Source organism: Balearica regulorum, chromosome 26, assembly GCF_011004875.1.
Source record: "Balearica regulorum gibbericeps isolate bBalReg1 chromosome 26, bBalReg1.pri, whole genome shotgun sequence".
Classification (NCBI taxonomy): Eukaryota; Metazoa; Chordata; class Aves; order Gruiformes; family Gruidae; genus Balearica; species Balearica regulorum.
In genome coordinates this window covers 2,494,164-2,505,945 of record NC_046209.1, presented here as the reverse complement: position 1 = coordinate 2,505,945, position 11,782 = coordinate 2,494,164, and the positions used below count along the sequence as shown (strand labels likewise).

At 63.4% G+C, this 11,782-nt stretch overlaps 2 protein-coding genes across 2 annotated transcripts; one reads left to right on the top strand and one right to left on the bottom strand.

Annotated features, from left to right (window-relative positions):
- The first annotated feature begins 701 nt into the window (after window positions 1-701).
- On the top strand, window positions 702-4,448 carry AMH (anti-Mullerian hormone). Its single transcript, XM_075776545.1, has 5 exons — window positions 702-1,456; window positions 1,942-2,108; window positions 2,695-2,818; window positions 2,970-3,162; window positions 3,334-4,448. Exons 1-5 carry the CDS (start codon window positions 853-855, stop codon window positions 4,247-4,249), a joined length of 2,004 nt encoding a protein of 667 aa, XP_075632660.1. The 5' UTR covers window positions 702-852; the 3' UTR covers window positions 4,250-4,448.
- A 953-nt stretch (window positions 4,449-5,401) lies between these two features.
- On the bottom strand, window positions 5,402-11,264 carry JSRP1 (junctional sarcoplasmic reticulum protein 1). The gene is made up of 7 exons (XM_075776598.1): window positions 11,167-11,264; window positions 8,900-8,946; window positions 7,891-8,053; window positions 7,216-7,368; window positions 7,069-7,131; window positions 6,776-6,915; window positions 5,402-6,629 (listed from the first exon to the last, which is right to left on the bottom strand). The coding sequence occupies exons 3-7, from the start codon at window positions 7,985-7,987 to the stop codon at window positions 6,141-6,143; spliced, it is 942 nt and encodes a 313-aa protein (XP_075632713.1). The 5' UTR covers window positions 7,988-8,053; window positions 8,900-8,946; window positions 11,167-11,264; the 3' UTR covers window positions 5,402-6,140.
- Window positions 11,265-11,782: the final 518 nt, after the last annotated feature.

Genomic DNA, 11,782 nt, shown 5'->3' with positions numbered 1-11,782 from the left:
AGGCAGCAATCCTTCCCTGGGAGGGTGCTGAGGCCCTGGCACAGGGTGCCCAGAGAAGCTGTGGCTGCCCCTGGCTCCCTGGCAGTGGTCAAGGCCAGGTTGGATGGGGCTTTGGGCAACCTGGGCTAGTGGAGGGTGTCCCTGCCCATGGCAGGGGTGGGACTGGATGGGCTGGGAGGTCCCTGCCCTCCCAAACCAGTCTGTGAGTCTATGATTCTATGAAGTCTTAGCTGTTCAAAGTCACCAGGCTGCTGCTGCACCCCGTGAGTTTCTCCTTCGCAGGGTTGAGCAGCCTGGAGCCCGGGAGCTGCGTTAACAGCCCCTGCAAGGCGGCATCTCCACACTGCAGCGTACGCGGTGCCAGCCAAGGCAGGAGGTTTGCCAGTGAAGAGAGGAGAATGCTTTCCGTACGTTTACTTAGTTTCTGCCCATTATCTGTCTCTATCCCCCTCCTCCCAGTCTGGCTAATTCTTCCCTCCTGTGTTTCACTGTTGATGGGAATAGTATGTGCCAGTCCCCGTGAAGATCCAAGTCTAGACGTCCATCCTCCTTTAGAAAACATCTGAAGTCAAGGACGTGCGTCCCTAAGAGTAAGAGAAACAGCTTTAACTTTTTAATGTTTCCAATACTAGATGCAAACCCAAAAATAGAACAAAAAAGTTTCTTTGAAACATCCCTCCCTCCTCTCCAGCATGACAGCCTTTGAGTTTCTCAAGGGAGGTGTGTTGTGCATTGTCAACTCAAGGCCACCGGTTTTTAAAAGGGAGACGCTGTCCTCCCCTTCCGCCCAAGGGTTCTGAGATGCGTGTGAGCGGCTCGAACGACTGCGTTGGGAGCAGCTGAAGTGGGAACATGAAGGCTGCTCTTAGGGTGCTTTTGCTGTGCCTGGTGCTGTCGCTCCCCTCTGCAGCGCTTCCGAGAAAGGGGGACGCGGAGGAAAGGATTTCCCCAAGTAACCGGCTGGAGCTGAGCCTGCCGGAGGAGCTGGGACTTGAAGCACAGGAGAGAAAAAGAGAAAATGCAAGTTTACAGGAAAAAGTGAGACCCAGCTCCGCAGCAAGATCAAGGGTGACGGCTGCTGCTCGCCTCTTCTCTAAGCCTGACCCAGGAGCAAGATGCCTCCAGGGGATGGCTGAGGGTGGGGGCATCGGCTGGTCCGGCTCCAGCCTGCACCCCTGGCCGCTGGGGGGGCTGGAAGGGCCCGTGTGCAGGGTGAAAATGGACCAGGACGGGCTGACCCCCAGGCACCTGGAAGTTGTGGGTGTCCTCACCCACTATGAAAGCAACTTCATCAAGCTGTTGAGACAACGCACCAGCTGGGATGAAAGTTATCTCGAGACCTTCGGGCTCTGCCCAGCCGGGGAGGTGGGTGCCACTCTCCATCCCCTGAAGCACATCCACGCGCACGTGGTGGAGCCAGGGCAGGACCGCTTCCTCGTGCTGCATCTGGAGGAAGGTTGGTGTGAAATCCCTGCTCTGAGGCTGAGCAGAGGGGGGGCGAGCACAGGGCTCAGGGAGGCCGAGGCTGTTTTCTTGCCCTAAATCAGAGATTCCTCCCCTCCCCGGTTTTGGATTTTCAGCTGAACTTGCCAGTGCCGGGCAGATGGGGAAGTGGCTCTTCCTCAGGCAGTGCTGTGGCTGTGATGCAAGGGCCACGATGTCCCTGAGCCACCAGAGCAGCTGCCATGGGAGAAGGGATTTCTATGGGGATCTGACCATGAAAATTTACCAGAGCCACTCTGGGAGTGAGGCAGCCACCTCCCTGCAAACGGGGAAGGGGATTTGCCATATCCCTCCACCCTGTCGGCTCCCGCCCCAGATGCTCTGGTCGCTGCGTCAGACGGGTGCTCGGCCCCGAAGCCCCTTCCTCACCCACCATCCCCCCAGGAGCCCCGCAGCCGCCGGAGGGGCGATTCACCCGCTCTGTCCTCTCCTTTCCAGTGAAGTGGGAAGCCCAGGCGAAGCTGTGGTTCAAGCTGGTTTTCCAGGCAGAGGTGGGCCGGTCGCTGGGAGAGCTGCGCTTCGCCTTGCTGCTCTTCTACCTGGGCAGCCGCGCCGGGCCCAGAGAGGAGCTGCTGGCCACCGGCACGGGGCTGGCGTGGGAGCAGGTGGGTGGCCGTGGCTGGGGGGGTCCGGTCCTGGGTGCTGGGAAGGTGGGAGGGCGTGCCTTGGCTCTGCTGGCCCGGCACCCTGGCCATCCCCTCCCAGTCCCTTTCCCATCCCCTCCCAGTCCCTTTCCCATCCCCTCCCAGCACCCCTGCCCTGTCGCGCCCTGTCGCACCCTCCCGCCGGGGCCGAGCCGTGCCTGAAGATGGTGCTGTTACCCTGTCCCCAGCTGCTGGCAGGGCCCGAGGGCCGGCCGGGGTACCCAGCCCGGCCGGGGGTCGTGGCTCCCCCCGCCGCCCCGGGGCTCTCCAGCCCGGCCGGGGGCAGCAGCCGGGAGAGGCGGGTCTGGGGCCAGGCTCGCTCGGGGCCCCTCTGCCCACCCGCGGGTCCCGTGGGGCTCCCTGCACCCCACGGCTCCCCGAGCAGCTCTGGAGCTGGGTGGGTCCCGGCGGTCCCGACCCTCCCGTTTCGCCGCGGAGCGGGTGACCCGGAGGCAGCGGGGACCAGAGCGGGAGGCTCATCTGAGTGCCCCCCCCGTGATGCCTCACCCACGCCCCCGGTGCTCCTGTGCCTTTTCCCTCCGTGCAGAGGCTCTGCCTCGCCAGGGCCACCCAGTACCTCGTCCTGGGAGCCGCCGTGGCGTCCGTCACCCGCACCAGCGAGCAGCTCAGCTTCGAGGCTTCCCTGGCCATCAGGCAGCGCCGAGAGCCAGGTAGGGACGTGGGAAGCCCGCGGCGGCAGGGGACACCGGTGTCTGTGGCCTCTGTGTCCTGACTCGGACATTTAGGGCGTCTGTAATGAGGGGCTGTGGGAACGGGTGGGAGACCCTGGACCACTGTCCTCACTGCCCCTCTCCCCACCAGGTGCCCCCTTGTCCCCCACGGAGACCCAGCAGCTCCTTTTTGGCTCCGATGAGAAGTGCTTCACCAGGATGACCCCCGTGCTGCTCCTGCTGGCCAAGTCGCGGCAGGAGGAGGAGGAGGAGGTGGCTTTGGCCCCTTCTTCCTACCTCTCTGCCGATGGGGTGGTGGACACGGCTCCGTACCCACAGCTCAGGTGTGGCCCTCGCTGCAGCCATGGGAAAGCACAGGGGCTGGGAGTCTGGGGGGAGAGGGACAGCCCCAGCTCTTCTGCTGTGGGACCACGGTGGGACGATGTGGGGCAGGGCCTGGTGAGACCCCTGGGGTACAAGGGGACCCCATGACCCTCCCTGTGTTCTCCTCACAGCCCCGCCCAGGCCGGGACCAAGGAGCTGCCATTCCCCACCACCCCGAGCCAAGCCAACACCTCATCCCTGGCACCCGGCGGCAGCAGCCAGTTCCTGGGCATCCTGACCCGGTTCATCCGCCAGGTCCTGACCCCCTCCAGCGAGCCGCCCACCCAGCCCAGCTCCCACCACTGGCTGGACTTCCAGGTGATGGAGACCCTCCCTCACCAGCTGCTCAACCTGTCGGAGGAGGCGGCGCTGGAGCGGCTGGTGCAGTCGGAGGAGCCCTCGGTGCTGCTTTTCCCCCAGGACAGCGGAGCCGTGCTGGAGCAGCACTTGGGGGACTGGCAGCCAGAGGGGACCGTGCTGCAGCTGCTGATGGGCAAGCTGCAGGCGGTGATCCAGGAGCTGAGGGACATCCCAGCTTTCCAAGCCAACATGGGGCTTTTCCAGCATCTCCTGAGCTTCTGCTACTACCCGCCAGGGCTGGGTGAGGGTCAAGCCAGCGAGCGGCCACCTGGCTCGGGGAAGCTGCACACGCTGCTGCTGCTGAAGGCGTTGCAGACGGTGCGGGTGCGTTGGCAGGAGCGGAGGAAGGTGCTGCGGCAGAACCGCAGCGCGCGGCACCAGGCCCACTGCCGCCTGCAGGAGCTGACCATCGACCTGCACGACCGCAAGTTCATCGTCATGCCCACCGTCTATGCGGCCAACAACTGCGAGGGTCCCTGCAAGCTGCCCCTCTCCACTCGCGTCCCCAGCTACTACTCGCACACGGTGCTGCTGCTGGGCATGCAGGAGCGGGGCTCGCCCCTCCAGCGGGCTCCCTGCTGCGTGCCCGTCCGCTACTCGGACCAGCTCATCATCAGCCTCTCCACGGAGGGGCTGGAGGTCCGCAAGTTCCCCAACATGGTGGCAGAGGAGTGTGGCTGTCGGTAGAGGTGCCCACCCGCCTCCCTGCTTGCCCTCATCCTGTTCCCTCCCCCGGCCCCCCCCCGCCCCGAGTTTGCCCTCGCAGCTCGGGAGCTGGTGCTTCTCGCCGAGACGGGAGCTCCCCGCGTGTCCTTTCCCCACGGTTTGGCTCGTTAGCGTCGCTCTGCTTCTGGGTTTGTCTGTAGCTGTGCCAGTCCCTGGGGGCTGCTCTGCAGCCCCGCGTTGCCCCACGCCCACTCCTGATGCTGGGGACGCCCGAGGTACCCACGGGGCCACGCTGCAGTGCGGCTCTGACCCCGCAGCGGGGTTTGGGCTGGATACGGGTGCTGCGGGGCCATCGTGGGAGGGCAAGGCTTGGCAGATCCCGCCAGGACTACACTTATTTATCCCTTGCCTTCTGTTCCTGTAGCAGCTGGGCAGGGCAGTTGTTGCTTCCTCCCCCCCCACTGCAGCATCCTCTGGCCGTTTCCCAGCCCACAGCCGGTAACTCGGCCCCCACCAGCCGCACGGCTCCACCTGCGAAAGCAGAACAAGAGGCACAATCCCACCCGCAGGAACCAGCCTTCACTTGGGGACCTGTCCCCGTGTGAGGAGAGCCGCTGGCAGTGGCTTGGGACTCCCTGCCGGGTCACGTCTGCATCGCCCCGCACTGACCCCGCTCCCGGGACGCTGCCAGAGCCGGGGGGCGAGGGGAGGGAGGGCTGAGCCAGGGGAGCGATCCCATTACACGCCATTAATAGGAGCGGGCGCAAACTGCTGCCAAAGCACCTGCTCCGCGTCCCTGCCGGCGTCGGCACAGGGAGCCCCGCTGCCTCCAGATCATCTTCCCACCTCAGCCTGGCCTTCAGCGAGACCCGCCGGGGCTGCCGCAGGGTCCAAACCCCCAGAAAGCAGCTCCAGGGCTCGTCCTGGCTGCAGCCCACCCGGTGCTGGGACCAGCCCTCGGCTTTGCAGTGTCCCCACAGGGCTGGCGGGGGCACGGCCGGAGGCTGGCACATCCCGGCCCTGTCCCGCAGGGACCCGGGTTAGCCCTGAGCCCCTGCACATCGGGGATGAGGGGGCACAGAAAACACACAAACATAACAGGGACAAGATATTTTCTCATGGGTTTGGTTTTTTTGGTGGTGTTTTTTTTTTTTAAACATTCAATTTAATACCTTTTTAAAAATGAAAATAGTTTATTTTAATCTCTATTGATTTAGCAAAAACTTAAACCTGCCGTGGGTTGGGGGCTGTGAACGTCTCCTGTAGTTGCTACAGCGCTGCATGATATTGCACTTGTGTTTCGTTCCTAAAAGCGACTCTGTGAAGGCAAGGCCCGAAGGGATCCCTGGGTGATGGGCTCTCCAGCCCTGTTTTGTCACCAGCAAGCTTCGCGCCACCCGCCAGTGACGGCACCGGGGCCCAGCGCGGTTGTTCCCCTGACGTGCCTCCGAGGATGGCTGCACCCTGGCTTCGTTAACCCAGAATACACTTCTCCCTTGATTTCCTTTGAATAAAACCATTAAGTGAAGAGCTAGACAGTCTGGAGACAAACTCTGTTCACTGGGATCCCTGTGCCCACAACTGAAAATGAACTGCAAGAGAGATTTCGGGTGGGGATGGAGAAATAGCGCGAAGCCCAGATGAAGAGAAGCTCCTTCCCCCGGTCCTTTCGGGTTGCCTTTGTGCATCTAATCCAGGGGGGCCCAAAGTCCCTGGGGAGGCTCGTGCCAGGCTCCCAGGCTGTTCGGCTGCTGCTCGGTGATCCTGGAGCGCTGCCCGCGCTGCCCGCGCTGCCGGCCCGGGGATGTCTCTGGAGAGCAGGCAGGGAGCGGCAGGGTGCCCCTGCCGGGGGCGGTGCTGGGGTTGGCCCCCCCTGGATTCAGCATCATCAAGCCCCTCGGTCGCCCCAACCTCAGTCGCGCCTCTTGCCCTCCCTGGGCCTGGCCGTGCCGTCCTTCCCCGGCGCGGCTGCCGGCTCCCAGGGCTTCCTGCCCTTCTGCTGCCGCCAGTCCCGCTTCGGGCTCTCCTCGCCGCTGTCAGCCCTGCTGGGACGGCCCTTCCACCCCTCTTTCCTGGGCTCGTCCCGCTCCCGCCGGTTCTCTTTCCCCTCCCGGCCCCGCTTCCTCTGGGGCTGCTGCTCCGGTTCCCGGGGGGCCCTGGGGGCTCTGCCAGGCTTGTCCCCCGGCGCCCTGTCCTTGGCTCGCGCCTCCCTCCGGCTGCTCCGCTCCACCTGGGCAGCACGGCCCTCCCGGGCCTTCTCCTCCTTCTTCTCCAGCTTCTTCTCCCGGCTCTTCTTCACCTCGGCTGCAGCTGGCGGCACCTCAGGAATATCTGTGGGCTCTTCATCCCCGTCCTCTGGTGCTGAGCGGCCAAACCACTTCTTGAAGATCCAGGGCTCTGCCTGGAGGGGGACGGAGGGGACCAGGGGCTGGTGATGAGCCCAAGAGACCGGGACCCGTCTCTATCCCTCCCCCCGGGGACGAGATGCTCCCCCCCCATGGGAGGTGCCCTGAGGATGCTGTTTCTCCCTCCACCCCAGACCCGTACCAAGTTGCTGTCAGCATTGCTGTCATCATCATCGTCACCATCGTCATCGCCATCATTGTCCTCTAACAGGCTGCTCTCGGGCTGGGCAGGCTGGGCAGTCACCATTTCTTGGACCTCCTCCTCCTCGGCGCTGACCACCTCTGGGACGGGAGAGGGACAGGCCACCGTCAGCAGGGGCTGAGGCTGTCCGGGTGTCATGTCCCAGACACGGGGTCCCAGGGCCACCCTACCCTCAGGGCCCCGTCTCAGGCTGGATCCAGGGGATCAGGACAGCCCGGAGCATCCGAACCCACCGTGAAAGGGAGGTGGTGGAGCATCCTGCCGGCCGGGGCTGACTCCCTCCCTGGAGCACGGCGCTGGAAGACAGGAGGAGAGAGGAGGCAGGAGGTGGCAGCAGGGTCTGGCCACCCCGTCCCTCTCTGATCCAGCTCCCGGCTCACCTTGGAGCACCTGGAAGGTGACGCTGAGCAGGGCGACGACGGAGGCCACCAGGATGCACTTGTTGAGGGTGAGCCCTTCCCAGAGGAGCGGCTCCTCCGCAGGGTCCAGGCTGTGGGGCTCCACCTTCCTCTGCACAGGGAGGCTCTTGGGGACTGGGGACCCCCAAGGAAAACAGCGTTACTGGGGGAGCTGGGAAGTGGCAAAGGGCTCTGAGCTGGGGCTAACATCCTCCTGCACAGCCCGTCCGAGGCAGGGGCAGGGGCAGGAGCTGTCTGCCCTGCTACTGCCAGTGGAGAAGGTGTTTGCACTGCAGGAGTGGGGAAAAGAGTGTCAGGGGGGCTGAGTCCGTGGCGTTTGGGCTGCGATGGCGTTACAGCATCCTGGGGCTCAAGTGGGGAAAACCTCTGCCCGTGCTCCTGACTCTGCTGCTCCCCCCCCCAGCAGCAGATCTGGGCCGGGCAGAGAGGAGGAGGAGGAGGAGGAGGAGGAGCAGGATTTGGCGGGTGGATGAGAATCACATCTCCATGTCTCTGAGCTCTCAGGGGACTGTGGAGAGCAGAGCTTGTCCCATCACTGCTCTGTGGCCGGGACACAGGACAGGGTCCGTGCTTCTGTGGCCACCTGGGGCCAGGCTGGCCGTTTTGGGGCAGAGAAGGGCTTTCCTGCACACCCACCTGGAGGCCCAGCAGTGCTGCCTTTGGCTCCCACCTTCTCCACCCGTTTCTTCTCCACTGTTTTCTTGTCCACGCCGAGTGGCGCCGGCTCTGGCATGCTCAGCTCAGGCTTGTCTGGATCCTGCTCAGAGACACCAAGCTGGGTCCTCGTCTCCTCTAGCCCCTGCGGGGAGGGGAGCGCGCGTGGCTGGGGGTGTGACAGCACCGCATGGTCCCACGGGGAAAGCAAGCAGCATGGCTGGGCAGGATGGGGGACAATGGTGCACGTCTGTGCCCCCTCCCAGAACAAGGGGTGCTCAGCACAGCCGTGGAGGGACCTGGTCCCTGCGCTCTGCAGCCTGTGCTCATGCTCCCCAGGTCCCCCAGGGCTGAGCTGATGCTCACACCGGCCCCGAGCTTGTCACCGGCTCCTCAAGCACCTAATCCCAGTGCGTGTATTAACATTAGCAGCCTTAAAAACACATCGGGGTATTTTTTTTTGTCAGCTAAGGTGGATTTAGCCACTAGCTGGCTCCACGCCGCAGAGCGCACGGGTGGGCTGGTGGCTGCTGAGCCCCAGGCTGCGGGTCAGCGAGCCCACCCCAGAGAAGCCCTCGGGGCTGGATTCGCCCCCAGCACAGACGAGCAGGGTTTCACACATCCACTGAGGGCAGCGGGTCGGATCCAGGGCGTGCCAGCAGGCTCAGTGCACCAGGACTTGGGGGACCGCACGACACGTTGGGGTCTGGGCTTGGTGCTGCAGGGGGTTTGGTGGCCGGGCTGGCTGCTGGCTTGTGTCAGCGGCACCGGATCGGTGCCACAAAAGAGAGCTGCCCACCGGCACGGATCAGTGACAGTGACAGCTGAAGGACGCAGCCTTCGGCTCCCCCGGGACGGACGTGCTGTAACTCCCCAGAGAGCCCCTCCCTGGGCTGAACGCTGCTGTGGGGCAGCACCCTGCTCAGCCCCCAGCCCCGGCACAGGGACCCCCCGCCAGCAGACGCCCAGCCCCGGGATGCTGTGCACTTACATGAGCTCTACTGCTCTCCCTGTCGCTGCTCACCGGCACGTCGGCATCTGTCAAGGGCAAGCACAGCCCATTACGTGGTGAATTTAGGGACGTGAGAATTGCCAGGGGCTGGGGGCGTGTGGTCCTCCCGCTGCCACCCACCAGCCCGCAGAACGGGGACATTGTCGCCATGTACAAACACCCTGAAAACACGTGGCTGGAGGCTGTAGCCTAGACAGCAGGACAAGCTCTGGGTACCGTGGAGCAACCAGACCTCAAAGAAGACTTCAAGCCACCCAAGAGGACCATGAATCTCAGGGATGACTCTCGGGGCTTTTCCCAGATGTAAAGTGGGAGAGAAAACTGGAGGGTCCCCAGGGCTCTGCAGCAGTTCAACACAATGAAGGACTGGGGAGCATGCTGGGCTCCTCGGGCTCCCTGGGGGCTTCTCTGCCCCTGGGTCTGGGGTGAGCTACGGTTGAGGATGCACCAACAAGGTCCCAACGCAGTGCGGCCTCAGCCCTCTCTGCACCTCGGAGCATGGCCCTCACTCTGCTGGGATCTGGATGCCACATCCTTGTAAGCCCCCACCAGAAGGAGGAATTTTTGCCCCCTTAAAGCCTCCTTTGATGCTGAGATAAAATACCAGTTCCCAGAGGAAATCTAAGACACGATATTGGAAACAAAAAAAATAAATAAGAGAAAACCTTTTGGCTGGGGGAACCATGGCCTGAAAGGTCTTTGCTTTCAAGAGGGAATAAAAAAAAAACAAACAACTTTGGTTTCATTTTAGTGATGGTGAGTCTGGTCCTTTCTCTACTGGGAAGTGAAGGAGCTGCCCCAGGACTCTCGCGTTGGCTGGGGGGGGTCCCAGCCTGGGGGGTGGCAGCCCCAAGGAAAGCACAAATATGGACAATTTTTCCTTAAAGAGTTTTTCCCCCCAAGTGCTCATCATGTGTCTGAGGTTGCCCTGTGATTTCACGGCACTGCAAAGAGCCATCATCTCTGCCGGGCTGAGCCCTCTCCTGCAGGACCGGAAGCACCACCGCAGAGGCACTGGCATGGCCACGGCTGGCACGTCCTGGCCACCGGCTCGTGGCGAGGACCAGGTACCTTTCCCCGTTCTTCCTTGGCTGCCTCTGAGCGCTCCCCATGTGCCCGAGCAGCTCATCGGTAGCGTTGGGGCATCCCAACTCTTGCTCCAACACCTCACAGGGACCTGCTGCCGTGTCACTTTGAGGGACTCTCACTAAACCGAGAGGGATAAAAACAAACGCCGGGCAGTCAGCGGGCAACAGTGCCCTGTAGCATGTGGCTGTCCTGCCACATCCTCGCTGCAGTCCCAGGTCCCTGGCTGTTCCCATGCCTCCATCCCTTGGGCTTCACCCAGACGGAGGAGCCCAAACCGCCTCCAGCCCCCGGGCGCGTTTCCAGGATTTGCCACGACGGCTGCAGGGCTCTGCGACAGCCGCGCCGTGGCCGGGCAGGCAGCCATCCTCCCCCGGCACCCAGCGCCCCGCGGGTGTTAACTTGGTCCCAGAGCTGACCGGCTCCATGTCTGGCCTGTTCCCCTGTGGACAGGAGATGGGGTCTGTGCCCCAGTGGGAGGCAGATGCATTTCAGGGCTCTACAGCCTGCGTGGGATCCTCATCCCCAAGCAGGACGGGTGGTGTCACCCGCAGGACCTGGTTTCCTGGGGCTGGTTCCTATCGGACCAGCTCCAGCACCTGTGTACCAAGCAAATGGCCACTGCCCAGGCCAAGCAGGGCAGGGATGGCCACCGATGCCAGGGATGGCCACCAATACCAGGGATGGCCACCAATGCCAGGGATGGCTTGCCCGTGGCAGGGCTGGTCACCCGGAGCCCCAGAGCCCAGGCTCCCGCACAGGAGCCCTCCGGTATGACTGCTCCACACATCCATCCCGTGCCCAGCACTGCCCATGCTCCCACTCCCTCGAACGCACACCCTGCACGCCACATCTTCTCTTAAACGCACAAAACTACGGACGCTCAACGAATAATCGGCTCCGCTCTGCTGCGGCTGGGACTTTTCCCGCACGAACTCCCGAGGCTGCCTCTACTGCTGACTCACATCAAAGAAACTTCCAAAAATAGTCCCCTTGCCTGCCCTGCTCTCCCTGTGCACGCTCACATGGCAGCGCCGGAACGGGCCCCCGCGGCCCCCGATCTGCCGCCGGCCAGCAGTGGACTGAGCGCTGCCTTGGGGCTGTGCCCGTGGGCCGCCCCCCCGCCGAGTGAAAGGGTTAAAAGCCACAGAAAGTCGTACCTGGGGCTCGACCACCGCCGCCTTGCCTCCAGCCCCTCGGCTGGCTCCGGCTCTCCGGGGTAATATACAGCAACAGCTGCCGAACTGTGCCGGAGCAAAATAGCACCCAATCACCGGGAGCCGGAGCACCCGCGCTTCAGCCCCAGAAAAGGCAGTTTAGCCCCAGGCATCGAAAGCAGGGGCTGCTGCAAGCAAGGCGGACGGGGGGGGGGGATGTGGCTCTCAAGGGCACGTGGGACGTGGCTTGTCCCTCTGTCCCCCGCAGAGCACGAAGACGGATGGACACGGGTGCTGGGGGTGCAGAGAGGCAGATCAGGAACCTCCCGGGTTAAGAAGGTGCTGCAGGAGAGAGGAGGAGCAGCACCTGGGACCAGCAGTGCTTAGACAGCCCTGACGAAAACTGTTTTTTGCCAGTGTTTAGAGCAGGTCCTTTGCCCTCTGACCCCTCTGATTTCCCTGCGGTATCTGTTCCTGCAGCCAGGTCCCCAGGAGCCCTGCCGCAGCCACAGCCACTTCTTGGGGAGGGATGTGGTCCTCCCCGCAGCTTCCCACTCACAGGAGGCAGCGAGGAGATGAAGCATCTCTCATTTGGGGAGCTGAAAAGGACCATCGGGCT